This window comes from Protopterus annectens, chromosome 5.part0 (assembly GCF_019279795.1).
Source record: "Protopterus annectens isolate FY-2018-M chromosome 5.part0, PAN1.0, whole genome shotgun sequence".
Lineage (NCBI taxonomy): Eukaryota > Metazoa > Chordata > Ceratodontiformes > Protopteridae > Protopterus > Protopterus annectens.
In genome coordinates, this window is record NC_056735.1 from 276664150 (window position 1) to 276685357 (window position 21208).

The 21208-nt window shown below is 40.1% G+C and overlaps 1 protein-coding gene across 1 annotated transcript in view; it reads left to right on the plus strand.

Moving 5' to 3' along the window:
- The first annotated feature begins 3485 nt into the window (after positions 1–3485).
- The window catches only part of PDXK (pyridoxal kinase), a 933402-nt gene continuing 915679 nt past the window's right edge, over positions 3486–21208 (plus strand). The window contains exon 1 of the mRNA XM_044072247.1: positions 3486–3834. Within this exon, the coding sequence (XP_043928182.1) occupies positions 3754–3834 (81 nt within the window). The 5' untranslated portion in view covers positions 3486–3753. The remainder of the gene's footprint in view (positions 3835–21208) is intronic.

Sequence of the window (21208 nt, forward strand, 5' to 3'; positions counted from 1 at the left end):
GCTATCCAGCTTAAATAAAAACCCCTATGTCACAAGATGGGTCGCAAACTGGCTCAAAGACAGAACCCACAGAGTGAGAGTTGCTGGAGCCATGTCAGACTCGAAACCAGTCACAAGTGGCGTCCCACAGGGTTCTGTCCTGGGACCACTCTTGTTCGGTATATACTTTTCCGAGGTACAGGCAACGTGGGAGGACTATGGCTCACCAAGTTCGCAGACGACTGCAAACTGGCCATAATCAACTCTCCAGCTGACACAAACATCCTTCAAAAAGGTCTCAGAGACAGATAACTGGTGCCAGCGCCATGGTTTAAAGCTAAATGCCAAAAATGTATAGTCATACCCTTTGGCAAAACAATGTGCCCACAAATTACCACATAGGCGGAAACCCATCAAGTACAGAGAAAGTTATTAGGGACCTGGGGACCCAAGTTGATAGCAATCTCTCCTTTGAAAACCGCATTGCCAAAGTGGTTAGAAAGACCTTCTACATAGCCCACCTCATCACGAAGGGTTTCACATCTAGATCAAGAGAGGTAATCGTGCCTTTATTCATCCCTCATCAGGCCCATCATAGAATACAATGCCCCTTTTGGGATGTACCTTACCCGACACCTGCAGCAATTAGAAAGACCCCAAAAGTATCTCACCAAGAGGATCAAGGGTCTCAAACAGATGCCATATGCTGCTCGGTTAAAAACTCCAGCTCTACTCAGTTGCATACCACCTACTTCGAGGCGATCTATGCCTGACATACAAAGCTATGTCAAATCCAGAATTAATGGACATGCTCCACCTCAGTAAATCTAAATCCCTTAGAGCCATGCGCTCGAGGGACTTGAACCTCAGCACAGAAATAAATAGAACTTGCTGGAGGGACAGGTTCATAACCCAGAGGCTCCCTTCGCTCTGGAATAGAATTCCAGTTCATGTGAGGCAGAGCACCTCACTGAATCTCTTCAAGAAGAATCTCGATAGGTGGATGGGGGATCGTAGGTTTGTCCCAGGGATTACTCCCGTGTCACTATTAGACAGAGGCACAGTAAACTAAACCTTAAAAACGGCACAGTATACTCAAATCAAGGGGTGGCGTAAGCCATACAGAATCAGGCTAGGCTTATAATTGCCTCAGGGCAGATAGCCTAGTATGAACCTATGAACTGTGTTACAGTTCAATGTGTGTGTGTATGGTAAAAGCCAACCTAATATGAACTGTGTTACAGTTCAATGTGTGTGTGTATGGTAAAAGCCAACCTAATACTTTGTCACAAAATGTAATTAAATTACAAAACCTAGTTAGTCATTAAAAAAACACTGCAATAAAACATTTTTCTACCACAGCAAATGCAAAAGTTGTAATACACACGCAACTGGAACGATTTACATTCCGGTAGCAGTTACACTATACTATTTTTGTGACAAAGAAAACTAAAGAAACTTTCCCCAAGAAACATCTGTAAATATGTTGTAAGTAATTGCTATGTTAAATTGTTAATCGCTATGTAATCCAATGTAACTACGGTCTGTTTATTTTAACTGTGGAGCTTTTCTCCCCGGGCCTCCGCTGAAAATGGACCTACGTCCAGTCGGACACTCCCAGTCAACAAATTTAAATAAATAAATAAATAACACTAGAACATCTTGCATACTGCTACATATGAAAAATATGGCTTTCAGCTTGGCAAATATGACTGACTGAATTTGGTCTGGAAAATTAAGTGTCCTACTGTGGTGACTTACATGCCAAAGCACTGCCAGCCACTTGGAAAAAGAACTCTTTGTTCTCTGCATACAAATGGTTAGAAAAAAACTTGTAAAAACTCCAAATGGTAAAGTTATGAACTTGATATTTCTCTAAAGGACAACACTTCAGCTCTACTGCAAGGACAGGTTTACTACTGTGCTTCTTTTTGCACCTCCCATAAGCTGATTAGAATGTCATGTCAATCATGGCTCATTACATATGCAGACTTGGTCATCAATCATTCGCGACACGCCCACTTCTGCGCCAAATACAAGGTGAGGCCGTCAAGTGCATCATCGCATATACCGGAATTTAAATAAAAATGCTTTATGAAATATTTATACTTGCTCTCGAGTTTAGTCCTAGCCCTATATGTCTGCAGACGGGTATTTTGGGGGCACAAGCACATTCACAAACATTTACACGTCACAGGCCACTACAAAGAATTAAAACACCCAAATCAAGGGCATACTTATCAGTATTGCTTACAAAACAGGAAGTGTGAAACGATTTACACGAACAGTGAACAATTCTAACTATAATTACCATTGTTGTTAAGTAACTTATCGCTGCCGTTTCGTTTAAAAAAATCACATTTTAGTAAGGAAAACTAAATTCTACACTCTGCAAGACTTATTGCGTTAACCTCAGCAAGTTAGCACAAGACATGACCCAAACATTCTGCGTCCACAGGCTGACGTTCAAGAGGCGGGGCTTAGATGTACTTTGATAAACATGAAAGCCCCCTATTCCCTTACAATGCTTCTGACCCTCTGAAGACAAATAAGTCGGAATACAGGGATTTCAAGATGCGACATTAATACTTAAGGTCCCGGCCTAACAGCTGTCAATGTAACCACGTGCAGCGAATTACACAGTTTTTTCAAGTCTCTAAAGTTAATATAAACTAATACTACTTCTAAAACCTGCAGATATTGCTCCTTACAAGTCTAGTGCCGTAACCATAGTAAAGCATACAACAAAATAGCTAACATGCTTTTAAGAAACCAATCAAAGCTGACCAATGCCGGCATAGCTCTCAACCTTCCATCTCCAAAATGAGGAACACTAGCCCTCGTAAGGTGGAACAAATTGGTAAAATGTGGAACACATAATAATATCTCACTAACAACTTCATCTGGGAAGGTCATAGGATGGTTGAAACATGTTGGTTTTACTTATAAAAAAAGATATTTAATGAATTAATATGATTCATTTCTATTTACCATGGACATCAGTTAAAAAAAACCTAACACTAAATATATGGCAGACCCTTTCAATGTGAAACTTCGAGGAACATGAACTTTTTACGACCCCAAATGAGGTACACTTGAGAGGTATTATTACCGGTATAATATTCAACTTACAGTATACAATACGAAAGAAACGTTTACTAAGCTCAAATACTTTATAAACTCACAATAATGGAGTAGCAGTCGCATTTTGAAATTACGAGTATAACATGTGAAGTTAGTTTTACAAATGACGTGTGGCTCTTGGCTTAGTTATTGCACAAAATGTTAATAAACACTGCGCACAAAGCTGCAATTTATTTGAAATTCACTCATCATATAACATATCATAATAGGCGTACCAGAAAACGAAATTATTTTCCAAGTGGCCTGGAAATCAAACACCAATTTACTACAGTACAGAAAAATCACAGTATTGCTAAATCCCGCCTGTGGGCAGTATGTATTCTAAAGCAAACTAGTACTGAGCCCACTTGTAGTGATGTAAGTGCTTGGTTGTCTTGAGTGTTTGCCTGAAAGTTTTGTCATTGAATACTTGGTTCTTCCAGTGCCTGTATACGGCTTGTTCATCTGTGTTCCTCTTCTCAGCTGTTCTCGAGGCTAAATTCTACACCGGCTTTTTGTGTGGCAGATTTTATCCTGAGCAGTAAACAAGTGCCAACGACGTTGTGGCACAGCACCCGAACTGCCAACTGTCCATTCAACATCTTTTATACTTGGGTCTCTTGCTACATTTATCAGTCAGTCTAAGCAAGCATGGATTGCAAGGTGCTGTCCATCCAGAGTCACGTTGTTAGGGGCTACGTTGGGAACAAGGCAGCTACGTTTCCATTACAGGTAAATCAGATTAACTAATATTCTGCAGTGCATACGTGTGTCTAATCATCAATGACAAGTAAATAACGGAGCTTGTAGCATTATCCAGTTTTTGCAGCCAGTGCCACCCATTCGCAAAGTAAAGGTCGCCTGGGGGAGCCGGGCTGGTGAATGTGTGGTCACAATAATAAAAATGTCATTTTAATGTTTGTATGAACATAGCATATACAGCCAGTGTCCCCAGGCAGGATGAGTGCAGTTCACTAGATAGCAGGATAATCCATTTACCGCATTTTAATGTTGGTTTGATTGCTAGGATGTTTTGGGGGTAAACAGTTAATGAGATGCTAAAAAATCCACTGATTGTCTCTTAACCCATTTTGATTATCAGGAATCTGTATTTCATACTAATTCAATGACGTCGGGGTAATGTATGACGTTTATTGCTAACAACATTTTTTTCTGTAAGTGAAATGCATATTTTGCATGTTAAAAGAAGGTGGTATTTGAGTGATGGTCAGTCATCCTAACACATTCATGTTATCTGGTTTATTTTGTATACCGATTAGGGCATTTATGTGTGCATGTTTCTAGTTCAGATTACATCAGTTGCTGTTGTAACGTACGTGGCCGTAGCTCTCAATTGGGGACAGCTGTGCTGAGTGGTAAACACGTTCAATCATTTTCAGATATTTTTCTGAAGAAATCGACAGTTCTAATATTTATTGACAGCGGCCATTCTATTACAGAATCGCACATTTTAAAAGGAACGTAGCATAATTCTGAGGCAAAATCTAAGGCACATCTGAAAATCCTAGGTGAGTGATGGGACCAAAACACTGCAATAGTTTTGTGCAGAATATCCTTAAAGGTACCAAGGAATGTGTAATCTGTTAATTTCTACTAAAAAAATCACATTATTTCCATGTTTGATATCAGAATTAAAATTTAACTTTTCTTTGGAAATAAAGAAAGTCGACCGAACTCATTTCCATATCTTAGTTTTTGTGAATACAGACATTTTTTTATCACCAGGCTGCTTCCTGTGAGGTGCAGAGCTTGATTCTCTCGTCTTCCATTTGCCTGTGTGACTGTCAGCAAATCACTTACGTAGACTGGTCACTGGGCTGACTGACTCGGAAAAAGGAGCTCCGTACTCTGTGTCGGTTAACAAATACAAACGCTTGAATTGAATGCACATTCAGATGAAGTGCATATCAGTTCATTTCCACTGTGCATATAATTCCTTCTCTGCAGTCTGCTGTACTCTGCCCATGTGTTTACACATCTTTCATAACTCGTTTTCAGTTGTCAAAGCAAGGTTGCAGTTGGTTTACTAGGTTTTCTGGTGGTTATTATTTCAGAACTTACCACTACACCTCCTTTGATTATGTACAATGGCAGGCATTCAACCAGCATTTCTCATAGTAATCAGATGTTTGCCCATATTTTTTTCAGTCTGTAAATGCCATACATTGGAAGATTTATCATAACCTTCAAGAACTTGTATCTTGTGCTTAAGTCCACTAGTCACTTTGAAAATGGCCGGCTACCATGTATGTATTGATAAATTATGGAATACACCTATCCTCAGTCAGATTTCTTTGAATGTTTATATATATATATATATAATTGTCTTATCACCTAATGGTCATGCAACTACAATGTACCTGAATATGGGTTAATAGACTGTACATTTGCTTGTGTATATTTTTACATGGTTTATATTCACAGTTGTCATTATTTCCATTTATTATGTAGACTGTGTAATATGTTCTTATTTTTATGTATGTTTTAACTTGCCATGTTTTTCTTTTTTGTTTTTGTATCTAGACATTGTAATATTTTGCGTATTAACTGGAAGATGTGTTAGGACATGCCTGATTAAAAGGCATGGCACCAATCTGTACAATGGGACTCAAAGTTTATTTGAAGCAACTAACTGAAGGGAAGAGTATTCCATGATAAATATATACCCAACTGAAGTTAAACCCATTATTAAAGTGATGGTAGTATATAATCTATAACATTTCCCTAATTTATAAAATATAAATTATCTAATAAATTATTTACACAGGCAAAACAAGAATACTACTACATATAAAACTTGTGCATCTTGTAAACATTTGTGTGTGTGTGTGTGTGTGTGTGTGTGTGTGTGTGTGTGTGTGTGTGTGCGTGTATGTATGTATGTATATATATATATATATATATATATATATATATATATATATATATATATATATATATAAAAGAAAACAGTATTCTTCAGTACTCATTACTTTAATCTTTAGAGTTAGTTTGAGTATACTACATAGAAATTACAATAGTATATTTAAATGGCTTTCTAACAAGTTATCCATGTTTTGTTGCATAGGTTGACTTAGATAAACATTTGGTAAGTTGTTCTTTTCAGACATTTGAATGGATTCATTAACTTCTAAACTAGGCAATATTTCACAAATCTCTTCTTAGAGTCTGTATATTTATTTTGTAGAACGCTGTTCTGTCACTGTCTTCATGATTGGTTTCAGGATGTCACCCTTTTGATGCATAACAATGTTATGTTGTCCCATCTTGTCTTCACTCTTGCTGTTTGGGTTTGGAGCCGAAACCTCGGCTCCAACTCAGCCTATACTAAAGCCCGAGAGCTTCTACTGGCTCAAGGCTGAGTCTTATCCCATGATGCTTAGCGGCTATTCCCCAGATCTCGTTTGCTGCTTGATGCTTCGGGATTTACTTCACTGGCTCAGATTTGAAAAATTTAATATTTTATAATAGTTACTTTCTAATTATTATCTGTTTTACTTACTAGTTCTATCATAAAACCTTGTGCTGTTTTAGGCTCTCTAAACGTTGCATTTTTACCTTTGCGGCTATCTTTTTCTTTGGGCTTTGTTGTCTCCTCAAGAATCCATTTAAATTAGAGGATTCTTGCACCCTTTTCTTCCTTCTTTCCCTTTTAGGAGTACACCATTTAAGTTAGAGACATCTCCTCCAGTGGAGGAGATAGTCATTTAACTTAGAGACTTCTCCTCCTCCCTTTCCTTCTCTTTATATATATAAATATATATATATATATATATATATAAAATTATTTTAGATACCTGTTTTTGCTATCTTTCTCTTTCTATAGAAGTTATAGTTTTTTTTAACTTTATTGAGAATTTTTTTCCTTATAGCTAGCATGTCTCAGGAAGCAGCTAAGGAATGCAAGTCAGGATTCAAGAAGTGTGATTCCTGCATTCAAAAGATGTCTTTTACTGACAGACACACTAGTTGTGTGTACTGTCTGTGTCCCCTCCATCTTCAAGATTCCTGCTCCGTTTGTCACAGTTTTAGTGCCAGGGTCTTGCAGTAGAGGAGGAATAAGCTTATATTGAGGGGCATATTAAAAGTGGACAAAGGAAATCAGACCAAAAAATTTGACAAGACTGAAAAGTCTGCTTCATCGACTCCGGTGTCTGAGCTGACAATCAGCACCAAACTTGATACTGCTTTGGCTCCAAAAGTTGTCAGGCCTGAGAAACATGGTTCTCACTCGGTTCCATCTGTCTCATCAGAACCATTGCAGAGCCGAAAAAGGAGCCGGTCACCGTCCTTGGAGCCTGTTCGCTCGGTGCCGGTATCTCCTTTACTACAGTCGGTGGCAGGTAGCCACAAGTCTTCCGGTCATTCCTATAGATCCTCCAGGCTATCAGATGATGACGTGGAGTGGGTGGTGAAGCGGTTGCTTTGGACCCAGGCCCTAGCTGAAATTCTGTTGAGCCCAGCCCATCGAATCTTGGAGCTGACAACGGTACCTTTGTCCCTTGAGGGACCTGGGGACTGACACTCCCTGGTCGGCTCTGGGGGGGGAGGTCGAGTTGCACCCTTGTCGGAGCCAGCTCTCCCACTCGGCGCTTCGGCTCAGGTGAGTTCGGCTCCCACATCTGCCTCGGAGCCACCCTCCTCGGTGCAGAGGAGATCTCCATGCCTCTCGGGGCCTGAGTCTTTTTAGGCCCAGGACCGTAGTGTCTTCGAAGTGATGCAGAGTGTGCTCTCAACTGAGTCTGCTCCACCTTCGGCTCCAGTCTCTCTTCCTCCTAAAGGACCAGTGTCCACCTCTTCATTACCACTCCATCACCCACAGAGTGGGTGGATCCTCCTCTTCCGATACCTCCCCAGAACATCACACTGAGGAGGTCTCTCAGAAGAGACAGTGCAAGAGGAAGCACATAGACTCCCCTGAGTTTGTCACTTCTGATACCAACTTAGAGGATTCAGAAAGGTCCCCAAGGTCACCCTCTGAGGACGTCTCCTTTTCAGACATCCTGGAGATCCTTAAACAGAGGGATGGCTGGAAGTCCCTTTCCCCTTCTGAAGATGTCAGTATACCTGGAGGCTTTTGGCTCTCGCCCCTGCACCTCTTGGGTGTCTCCACCTTTTGACCCACTCCTGGGTTTGGTGAGCCGAAAGGTGTGGGACTCTCCGGACTCAGTGGACCCTGTTCCGTGGAGACCTAATAACTTCATTACGCCCCCAGAAGATAGGCAATATTAAACTAAAGGGGTTCCTGTAGATGAAATGGTGGTGGCAGTGGCCACAAAAAAGGAGTTAGCTGAAACCTCTGTATTTGTTCATCCACCAAACAAGGATTCCCATACGATGGACAGATACGGGAAACGTATGTCCTCCTCCGTGGCCTTTACCTTACAGTTACTGAATTATTTATCGCATTTCACGCAACTTCAGAGGGATCTCCTAAAAGAGTTAGGAGATAGCCTTCAAGGTGCTACAGCCCATGACTTATCAACTCCCAGCTTGCAGACTTAACCTCCATATCTAACTCCTACATGCGTCTCATATCTTATGCAGCCGATGGAGCGAGCAGGGCAGCAGGCACATGAATAGCTCTTCGTCGACATTTCTGGATGCGCATTTGTGAGTTTGCCGAACCCTTCCATTCTTCCTTTATTGACACTCCCTTTGATGGCTCGTCATTGTTCGGGCCAAAGTGAAAGAAACTTTCCCCAGGAGCCCTACAGGATGGTAAGATTCTGTCTGCCGTTTGAGTCCATTTTTCTGCCCCTACCAGAAATTATCCTAAAGGTCAAAAGGGGGGAAAATGTGGTTCCATAAATCCAAAGGAGCCTTATCTGACACTCGTGGTGATCCTTCCCCCAGGGGCAGAGGGGGAAGCAACAGAAGACGCTGTCCACATGGCAGAGGGGGTCCGCACAACAGATACATTCTCTGGTAGGCCCTTTCAGCACTCCTGAAAGGAGGCGGGTACAGTCCATTATATCCAGAGGATACAACATCCCCTTCCAATGTACACCTCGACCACCAAAGTCTATCCCAGACATTCCACCCAGTCAAATGGATCAAGCAGCACTAGAAATAAAAAAGTTGCCAGAAAAAAAGAGTCATCCAAGAAGTCCCCGCAGACCAACTAGGATCCGGAATTTACTCAAGGTTCTTTTTAGTTCCAAAAAAGACAGGGGACTGGAGACCCATATTGGATCTCAGCAGACTAAACAAGTCGGTAAAAAAGTCAAAGTTTCGGATGGTAACACTGCAGTCTATACTCCCGTTTCTGGGAAAAGACAATTGGATGTGCTTGTTAGATCTTCAGGACGCGCACTACCACATAAAGATGGACAGGTGCTCAAGAAGATTTCTATGCTTCTGACTGGGAGCCAGTCATTACCAGTTCAGAGCTGTGCCCTTTGGACTTACCACAGCTCCCAGGGTGTTTACCAAATGCATGGCAGTAGTCATGGCTCATCTGAGACGTCAGGTGTTTCCATACTTAGATGACTGGCTCCTAACAGCCACCACCAAGCAACTACTGATTAAAGCAAGAAACTTACAACATCCATCTCTTCTCAAGACTAGGCATTACTATAAATACAGAAAAATCTGCCTTGTTGCCATCACAGCATATTACATTCATTGGTGAAGATTTAAATACAAATGACATGTTGGCAAGGCTACCTTAAGAAAGGATACAGACATTACGCAGTCAAGTGATTATTTTACTCAACAAGAACAGAGTACAGGCAAGATTGGTGTTAAAAGTCCTAGGCTCTATGGCATTGACAATAACACTACTTCCCATGGCATGACTTCACATGAGAATATTGCAGTGGCTACTCTTCGTCCAGTAGTCCATGCAGGAGTTACCCATATCTCACAAAATTTTCATAACTCACTCTTGCGAAAAGGACCTACTTTGGTGGGTTCAGTCCACTAAGGTAACAATGGGCAGACTGTTTGTACTTCCCCCAACCTATCACCACGGTAACCATGGACACATCCCAGATAGGGGGGACAGACGGTCCAAGGAGTTTGGAAATATCACGAGTACCATTTGCATATCAATGTTCTAGAGATGAGGGCTGTGCTTCTGGCGTTACAGGCACTTCAGGACTCTCTTCCCACGGGGGCTATTGCAATTCAGAAAGACAATATGTTGGTGGTATGGTACATCAACAAACAGAGGGAACCAGATTCTACCCTCTATGTCGAGAGGCCCAGAGAGTATGGCAATGGGTGATATCTTCTCAACGCTTTCTGACAGCAATGCATATCTCAGGGAAATCCAACGTTATAGCAGATAGGCTAAGCAGAGCGATGCTCATGCCTCACGAGTGGTCCCTCAATTAGGAAGTTGCGAATCAAATTTTTCGCAAATGGGGCCAGCTTTGCTGCAACCTTTTTGCCACTCCCTTCAATTCCAAATGCAGCAGCTACTTTGCCCTAATCCCCCCTCTGGGAGAGTCACAGAGGGATGCTCTGATTCAAGATTGGCCCCTGGGTCTTCTTTATGCCTTTCCCCCTTTTCCCTTGATTCCAAAGGTTATACAGAAAGCAAAGTTGTTGAGTCGGAGGTTAATTCTCATTGCGCCATACTGGCCTCATCAGATTCGGTTCCCCTTCCTTTGGCCCTACCTTCAGGAGGACCCATGGATCCTGGATCCTGTGCCGGCTCTTCTGATGCATCAGTCAGGAATGCTCCATCCTGCAAGCCACACCCTCAAGCTGACAGCTTGGCTGCTTCACTTCTGCTCATAGCCAGGCGTCTGGAATTGTTCCCTGCAGTTCGTCATATTCTAGTCTCCTCGCACAAGCAGACAACTAGGAATCTCTACGCAAGCAAATGGAAGAGGTTCTCTTGTTGGGCTGACAAAAGGCATGTAGATCCTTTTACAGCATCTATACCTGCAATTCTGGAATTTCTAACAGAAACTTTTAATCAAGGGGCAGCAGCTGCCACTATTCGAGTACAGTTAGCTGCTATTTCTAATTATCATGTGGGAGAATCTGGATCTAGTCTAATGTCTCATAGACTATGCAAAGCCTTCCTCAAGGGTACCTTTCTGTTAAGACTTCCCTTCAGAGAATCTCCTCCTCCTTCGGACCTCAATCTAGTATTGTCATCTTTGATCCTGCCCCCTTTCGAACCAGCATCATCTTGTTCATTAAAAGTTTTATCTTGGAAAACACTCTTCCTGACAGCAATTACTTCAGCCAGGAGATTATCAGCGTTGCAAGTCTTGTCTATCCATCCACCTTATTTGATCTTCCACAAAGATAGAGTTTCCCTTAGAACAAATCCTTCCTTCTTGCCGAAAGTTTGTTCTCAAGCCAATTTAAACCAAAATATAGAATTGCCAGTGTTTTTTCCTAACTATGGCAACAAGACAGAGTATAATCTCCACCAACTGGATGTGCATAGATAGTTGCATTTTTATTTGTATAGGACCAAAGAATTTAGAAAGTCAGACCAATTGTTTGTCTCCTATTCAAAAAATAGGAAAGGTTTGGCAATCTGAAAAGTTACTTTGTCCAAATGGCTTACTGAGACCATCACATATGTCTATGATTCCCACAATAAGGAACCACCAGGGAAAATCAAAGGGCATTCAACTAGAGCGGTATCTACCTCCATTGCCTTTTAAGCCAGACTTCAACTGGATTAAATTTGTGCTGCTGCTACATGGGTTAACCCTCGTACCTTTATTACTCATTACAAAGTAGATGTGGCCTTCCGGAACAGGGCATCCTTTGGTTCCACTGTCCTGAGGAGTTTATTCCCTTGAGCCACCCAAGAAAAAGGTGCTGGGGACTCTGTCCGAAACAGCAAGAGTGAAGGCGAGATGGGACAACATAACATAAAGAAGTTATGTACTCACCATAACATTCCATGTTTGTTGTCTTGTATCCCACCTTCAGTCTTGCATCCCTCCCAGCCATCTGGGATCTAGAAGAATTGTTCTCAGAAATTGGCAGATAAGGTCTGATTCCCTTCTTGCCTTTTCTTGTTAATCTTTATGACAATATGTTTTCAGATATTATCCTTTTGGATATTGAACTTATCATAGGAACCTTCTTCAAGTGAGATCTGGGGAATAGCCGCTAAGCACCATGGGATAGGACTCAGCCTTGAGCCAGTAGAAGCTCTCAAGCTTTAGGATAGGCTGAGTTGGAGCCGATGTTTTGACTCCGAACCCAAACAGCAAGACTGAAGGCGAGATACTGGACAGCAAACATAGAACGTTATGGTGAGTACATAACTTCTTTTTTTAAGAAAGTGCTAAAAAATCTTAACTGTGGTAAGAATGTTTGAAGGGTATTTTCTCTTTCTACAATAGTCTGTAATCGTTCCCTTAAAAAATTGTAAGACCTTGGCTCATCTAAAATGACTAGAGGGGTAGTGATTAGACTATATGTGGTCTTTTGTTGAAGTTTTCATGTTATTCAACATTTTTATCATTACTCTTTCTTCTTTATTTGTCACAGACAAATTTCTTTTGCCTCTGTGTTCGTTGCCTGTCTTTTCTTTAGTCTTCGCAGAATTTCTTAATTAATGCTTGGCTGGAGAAACAAGTGCAAATTGATTGCTTCAGTTTAAGTGTTCTATCCTTCAGTATCTGTGAAGTGATAAACATGTTGTAGCATGTTTCAGAATTCTTGTAATGATAGATAATGGTCAACTGAAGATGACTTGTCTTTTGTGAAAAATTTTCTTTCTGTTGACCATTACTTTTGGATAGGGAGGACTTGACAAGGTATGCTTAAATTCTGAGATTTTAGAAAAGTTTTGAAATTCAGTGCTTGTAAACTTAGGACCGTAATTAGAAATCACTTCTTAAAACCTTTGAGCACATGAATTACAATGGAACTGAATGTATTTGTTAGATCTACCACTTCTGGAAATTTGAATTAGTAGTCAGGACATGCAGTATGGGCGGCCACGGTGGTGCAGTGATTAGCATTGCCGCCTCACAGCGAGAGGTTCTCCGGTTCATTTCTCGGCTGGGGTGCTTTCTGTGCGGAGTCTGCATGTCCTCCCTGTGGTCGCGTGGGTTTCCTCCGGGTGCTCCGGTTTCCTCCCACATCCCAAAGACATGCTGCAGGTGGATTGGACACTCTAAATTGGCCCTAGGTGTGTGTGTGAGTGTGCCTTCTGTGGAAGGTTGGGCGCCGGGCTGGCAACTCGACACCGTAAAACTCCACTGCCAATCAATGTGCGGACATGGTGATCCGCTGTGGCGACCCCTAACCGGGAAAAAGCCGAAAGAAGAAGAAGAAGTCAGGACATGCAGTATAATCCTGATTAAGTTTATTCCACAGAAGTCCTGGAATTTCATCATGTACCACTTCTTTCCTGTTCTGGTTTGTGATTGTTGCATAAGTATCACAGTCACAGATAAAGATGTTGTTCTGCTCATGCATATTTGGCTAAAATAAAATGCCCTGTTCTCCATCTTTGTGCTTCATAATGGTCAGATTTGACTTGTGAATATGCTTTAACATGTCTAGTCTTATATGACTTATGATAATGACTTTTTATCTTTCAGTACAAGACAGTTCAAATGCCTGATGCAAGGAATAGCTTTCTTTAGTTCCCAGTATGAATGAGAATTAGTTTTTGTGACTGCTAACTTGTCTCTTCCTTCCTCTCTAAAGTTAAAAGTGTTAAATACCTTTACGGTTTCTTCAACTGCGGTGTATAGGAACATTGCACACTGGATTTCTCTGAATTGTCTGCAGTTCTATTCACAGCAAGACAGAGGTCAGACTTTTTGAATAAACAGTTTCTAGTTCTCAGACAAATTATCATATAGGCATGGGGATGCCAGTTGTTAATGTGCAGACTGGCTGAGCCAGAATAGAGTAATGATTTCTTCCAAAAGATACAAGATGTCACAAGGTAGGAAACAACAATCATTTCACATTAAAAATTACATGCTACTGACGATTTTAATGTTATTTATGTTGGGAAAAAGTGAGACTGTGTAGGTGAGGGTTAAATGAGCAGTATAAAAAAGAAATAGAGGCTACTTTGTCCAGAGGAATAAGAAATATCTTGAGAAAAATAAGCAAAGACTAAAGTGGAAACAGGTGGGTAAAGGGTCACATAAATAAGATTCTGACACCATTTAGAATCATGTATATTACCATGATGGTTTTAGGAGTGACCCAACAAAGAGACAGAAAACCAACGTGTATCCACATTTATGGTTTAGTGAGAAGGAGAAGAAAGGCACATCATATGACAGAGAAGTACCCAATAACAGCTAAGCACATTGACAGCAATGGTGCTTTGAATCTGTATCTGTGACAGACACAACTTCTTGAATACAGAGAAATACTATCTTATCTTTGCTAACATCATACCAGCGTAATGCATATTCTTCTATTATTGTAACTTTGTATGTCATTTATTGTGTTCTTTCAGCTGTACTGTCCTGTTTGTATGTAGGTCATTTACAGTGTACTTTCAACTGTATCATCCTGTGTGCATGTTCTGTTTTATGTTAGTATTAATTTAGGAATTAAATTCTGAGTAATGTTTGTGACTGCATCACTCCACTTGTCAGGTGAATAAAAAGTACTGCTGGAAACCAGTTCTTTAAATAATGGAATACACTGTGGTTAGGGGTGTGGACACATAGAACTGTCAGGAAAAAAGAGGGCCTAGTTTCTTTGAATTGACATGAAGTTAGAACAGAAGAATTATGAAGCCCACTTCTGGAAGTCTTATTTCAGAAAGGATGTTAATAGGCTGGAGTGAATTTAATTTAATAGAGGGCTAAAACGATAACATAAGAGAATCTCCCATCTGTCGTGATTGGAGGTTTGAATATTGCACAATGGATCAGATGGGGAGTTTCACTAAAGTAGAAGGTGTGCATAACTCAAGGGTAAAGGAGACCTATGTTTCAGATTTGACAGTAAGTAATTAGGAGGTGTTATGATATATGGAGGTTGGCAGATGAGTGGAGTGGGCAGTTGCAGAACTATCTATATTATATCTTAAAATAGCATGGGACAGACCAAAGGGAGTATTGATGCAATGGTATGCCCAACAAAACAACTAGATAAAGGGGTAGACTGGAGTTCCCCTTGGATAATTTCCCACCTTCTTACTTTGACTTTCATTCTTGCATTTAACTTCATTTGTCCTACATGTAATGCACTCTTCTTTCAGGCATACCTCTCAAATATCCAGATTTCTGTAGAATGTCCAGATTTTTACCTCATATTTTTGGTTCATTCTTTTCTTTTCTGCCAAATCATTGAGGATTGAAATTCCTATATAATGACATACATTTGAGGTTTACACTTCATATCCTTAAGGAAAATGCATGCTAAGATAAAAGTTGTTATTTTGCCAACTTTCTAAGTTTATAAGAGGAATATGTAAAAATTGTTCCTAAGTTTGGGTCTTTGTACCCCCAATTATTTTTAGCTTTATCCAGACTTCTTGCACTTAGAAGTTCAGAGTTATGCTTCCAGGACAAATGGAAGCCATGTGATATACTCTACTGCCTGAGATGTGGTTGTTATAATGCCTTGTCTCTGAAGGGACCTAGAATGGAGACAATTAAAGGAAAGCAGTGATTAGAGCCATTGCGTGAAACTCAGTCTTCATGTTGGGCAAACTGAAGATACATTCATAGCATATAACATACATATACATAGCCCTGTAACAACCTTAACTTCAAATGTATTTACTTCATGTCATACTATTATATATTCTCCAGTAATGTACTTTTGCCAAATGTATTGGCTTTATGTTATACCCTTGTTATTGTATCTGTTGGCATGTTTTCTGTTTCTTGTTACCTGTGGAGCGTTTCTCCCTGGGCCTGCACTGAAAATGGGCTTTTTGGCCCAGTGGACTATCTGAGTAAACAAATGCAAATAAATAATTAAATATGCCTTTGAAGTATAAATAAATTACATTCATGACTAGTGATTCATGCTAATTATAGTCAAAACTAAGGGTCTAGACAGAAAAGATAGATTAGTTGAGTTTTAGTATCTGGGTAAAAAAGTCATTTACAACTTTGTGGTTGACAGGTGCTCAAAATGACTCTTTTAGAAAGGCAGTGGAGGTTGTTGTAAGATTTTACTGGTCTATCTCCTATAGATATCATAAGCAAAGTGATCAGTGTGGATGCCTGGTGTCAGTTAGGATAAGAAATGTACTCTGAAAAAAAAAGAGTATATGTTAACCTAACTAGGTCTGGTAGTCTTATCCAATGGTAAGTTGCAGGAAACCGTAGTAAGTAGAACATCACACTAATCTGAGGCTATACTATTTCTAGGTTTTGCCCATTTTAAAGGATTCATTTTGAAAAAGTGAAAGGACGACATAGCAAATGACCACAAGAACAGTCCAGTGGAATATATGTTCTTAGGTGGCTAGGTTACTAGACATGCAGTCCTAGAGACCATTCAGGAGACTGTCCCAGAGCACTGTCTGGTTAGGTGACTTGCTCAGTCATAAGGTAAGCAAGTGGAGACTGAGGAAATCAAACCCTGGACAACAGAAAGCAGCTTGTTGACCGCTCATATCCTTAATCCTGTGTGCTAACTGACATAGTTCCTCTATGCTAACTGCCAGACATCCTGTATGCTAACTGCTAGCAATGGACAGAAATGTAATGGTTTAAACAGCAGTTTGTAAGAATACCATATCATTCTGCATTTAAGTGAATGAACTGCAGAGACTAACTCAAACATCTGCCATATACAGTAGTAGTGATTATGAAGAGCATGTAGTAAGGTGGGGGAAACAGTAAAAGACTAGGGTATGGGCTCATACAAATACATGGATGTGACAGTGTATGACTAAGTTAATAAATGGAATTATAAAAATGTTGTTAAGTGTTCAATTATTAATCAGGTAGACTCAATAAACTGCAAGAATTATGATCATTTTTGTAACAGTTCATTTATTAAACTGCAAATGCCTTTTATAGAGGTAACCAAATAGCATTTTGTGTTTCAGTCTTAGCTAAAACTGAGTGGCACAAACTACAAAAGTTGAGAATGAGGGACTCAAATCCAGGAGAAAAGAGGTTGCAAGCAACTTGCTGTGGATAGGATGTTGTGGTCCTCCTCCTGTTACAATAGCAACATTTCTTTCTGTGTACCTCTTAATTTCATCATCTTCCTGCTGCTTTTATCACCTTGCTTTCCTTTAGATCATCTGATATGGCTATTACCAGCAGCCTTTCCTCATATGTTTTTGTTGTTACTTCTTTCTCTTTAGTTGTGTACCTCTGGTTTTATGCTTCTCATATACATTACTTGTTTTCTTTCTTTTTGTAGTAAATGTAAGCTGTCATGCTTTAGACTATTCAGTCTTGTCAAGTTCCCTTCTCATTCTTTGTACACTTATGTTAACCAATCACAGAAATGTATGCCAGGTGATTCCTGTGGCACCCTGTTTGTCTTCACATGAATGGTCCACTCACAGTTGTCATCTTTGCCATACTACCCAGACAGTATTTTATCCATGGTACTACCCTTGGCTCCCCCTAAGTCTTCCTAACTTGTTCACTAGCTTGCTGTGTTGTACCATGTGAAATGCTTTGCTGAGGTCTAAGTGAATCAGGTCTATGGCCCCTTTTGATCCAGTATCTTTTTTAGTTTGTCTGACATGCTGATGATGAGATGCTGATGGGGGGGAATTCCATGGCTCTGGCTGAAAGGTTTCTATGAACCAGCCCACTTACCTGTTTAACAAATATTAAATAAAAATAATGAAAATTACCCAAGACCTTTTATGCGCATAGCTGTAAATCATCCTCTATGGTCAGTTCAGCAACTTAGGGAACAGAGCTTTACATCAGTAAAAATCTATGGACTCCCCCTGCTTTGTCCGTAAAACTACACTTTTATAAAGTAGGGACACTAAATGTTTAAAATGTTTTAAATGTTATTTATGGCAAACTTTTCAAAAAGCACAGTACATTTGTTACAGTTTTAACTCATTTTCTGTTAGAGTATTACCTTGCTGTGTGTCAATACATGCAGCTAGAGGACTCGCTCCCCCCCCCCCCCTTGTAGCTCAGTTGTTGGTCATTTTAAATATCCCTTCTTTATAGCCTAAACCAAGACGGATATTGTTTTAAAATTTCAGTTAGATTGGTCCTGTATAACACAATCAGGTCCAGGTATAGCTAAGTACAAAACTTTTATTAGAAACAGTGTTGGCAGTATTTTTCTTCCTGTCGCATTACATACATACCCGAAAGCCGCCACTCTGTTTGTTTTTTTTCCCCTATATATCTACTGTTGTGGGTCAGCCCATAATCTGCAATGGTGTTACTTCACTCCCCTGCTCTACCCAAATTACCACCCACCCACACTTCCATTATATTTAAACTGTCCTTAACCACACCCCATTAACTTCTCCACCAATCACATACATCTCCATTTAGCCTTGTATTACACCCCCTCAGGCAACCATTCAGCGTTGATCACGCAAACTAAAACAACCCTCTCACCTGCCACATTAATCCCAGTAACATCTTCCCTCCTACCACATTCCCCTCCTGTGTTCCTTCTTACTCCTCTTAGCTAGTCCTAACATGGCATACCCCTTTTCCACAACAGCCAATCTCTTCTGCCTCACACTATCCTTTTCACTCCTAACACATTGTACAACACTCAAAACTCACAAAATCAATGTTCTCAAAACTTCTATTACATCCAACATATGACTTGACATACAAACTAAAAGGTACTCCAATATGTCAGCTAGCCTATTTGCATCACATGCCCTTCTATTTATAAAACATAACATTTTGCAACCCTACTCAAATTCTAAACTAGTGCTCCTCTCAGAACTAAAATCTAAAAAAAAAAAACAGTCGGCACCAACCATTACTCCTATCATTACTCAGATTTACCCTAGTTTGGGGACATTTACCTACACTCAGGACCTACTCCATCTTCCCTTTCGAACCCCTTCTAACAATTTATTTCTAGTCACCCTAAACATATATAGCATTTGCAGTAAAATAACAGACTTCCATGTATGGCTACTGCAACATACGCTTGACCTACTCGCAATCACAGAAACATGACTAAAACCAAATGTACAAGACTCCGTACTACTCCCTTCAGGCTTCAGTATAATTAGATCTGATAGAACTCATAAAAAATCAGGAGGGGTAGCTTTAATGTACCCCAACCCATATACAATAGTACCCTACTCCAAGCCAGTCCCTAAATTTAGTAATGCTGAACTCCTCATACCCTTCCAAACAACTTTGTTTTACAGTTCTGCACATCCCCCCAGGTCACAACACTCCCATACTAGAGGACATCCTGTCCTGGTTATCTCAAAATATATCCAGTGAAATGATTGTAATGGGTGATGTTAATGTTGACTGGCAAAACTTAATCTTAACTTTCCAGACAGTAGTATAAATCTTTATCGTGATATACTCCATTGAAGACAATACTGCCAAGGCACTAGAGAGATTCTAATAAATATTTTGGCTGTCTTTATTGGACTCTGGACTGGATTTGTCATATATATATTTTTTTGAACAGTATAAATCTTTTTGGTTTCACACAACTTATTACAACTTCAGCTAGAATTCCTAAGAATCAATTCTAGACTGGATCCTAGTCACAGACCCAAATAAATATTCCAACTCCGATACTGTCCAAGACGCATTAAGTGAACACTTGCCTGCAAACACATATAGAACAACTACCCATCTATCCAAAGGTCATAATTATAAAACCTCCTGTAATCTAACCAGCTTCAATCAGCAATGTTTTACTGATGTACTCAAATCCTTAAACTGATCCATACTGAAAATACTACCCCTGGATGGCACAATTAACTACTTTAACAAATTGTTTCTAGACACCCTTAGTAGCCTAGCACCACTCTGAATAAAAAGAACAAAAAATCAGTCTTGCCCCATGGCTAACAAGGTCCATAAAAATACTACTAAATAGAGGTAAAGCCTGGAAGGACGGGCAAACAAATAGATGTGATCATAATCTCCAAAACTATAGATATTTATGCAAGCAAGCAGAAACAATTATACAAAAGCAATATGTTTCTCAACAATAACAGACCACAAAAACAACCCCAAGAAGTTTTGATCTCTTTTCTCATCACTTCTCAACCCTGGACACAAACAAAACCATTCCCCATTTACAGACAAATCTCCACCTGAAATTGCAGAGTTGTTCAATATCCGCTTTACTGAAAGCATAGCGAACTTAGCTAACGATCCTAGTAAACCCTATATTTCCAACCCCATAAATATTAACAATTCACCTTTCTCTCAAATGACATCCAAACATAACACACTCCCTTCCCCCTCTACTGAAAACATCTCTGCTACAACTTCTAAACCTCCAATCCTCTCGCTAGATCCTGTATCCACTAGCTATATATGTAAACAATTGCATAAAATAAAACCCTGCTCACTTTCTGCTGATAATCTTCCAGCCGAATACCTGAAAATTGCTGCTGTTTCCATTGCATACCAAGTCAACGTTCTCATTAATAGATCCATCTCAGAATCCCGTGTCCCTTGCCATTGGAAAAAAAAATCAGTTTCAATCCCATTGCACAAAGGTGGTAAATTGACTGAGTTGTCTAATTACCAGTCAATCACAATTCTATCTCCTTTCTCCAAACTCCTGGAAAATGTGTATACAAGCAACTCCTTAACCACCTAATCCACAATGACCTAACACCCACCCAACACGGCTTTAGACCTGCTTATAGCACAACATCTGCAATAATATCCTTTATGGACACAATAATGCAAGGGACTCCGGCCAATTAACCTCAGCGGTATTTCTTGAGCTATTGAAGGCATTTGATACTGTTTCACACCTCAAACTCTTACAGCAGCTTTTTTCCCCTGACCTTTCTACTTTCTCTCTACAGTGGTTTTCCAGCTATCTAGCTGACAGACAACAAAGCATAAAATGGCAAGGCTGTCTCTCTCAATATATAATCAGCAAAAGAGTTGTTTCACAGTCACAAGGATCCATCCTTGGACCTCTCCTCTTTAGCACCTTCATAAATAATACTCATACTGCTTCCTGCCAAAGTTCCCTAATCCAA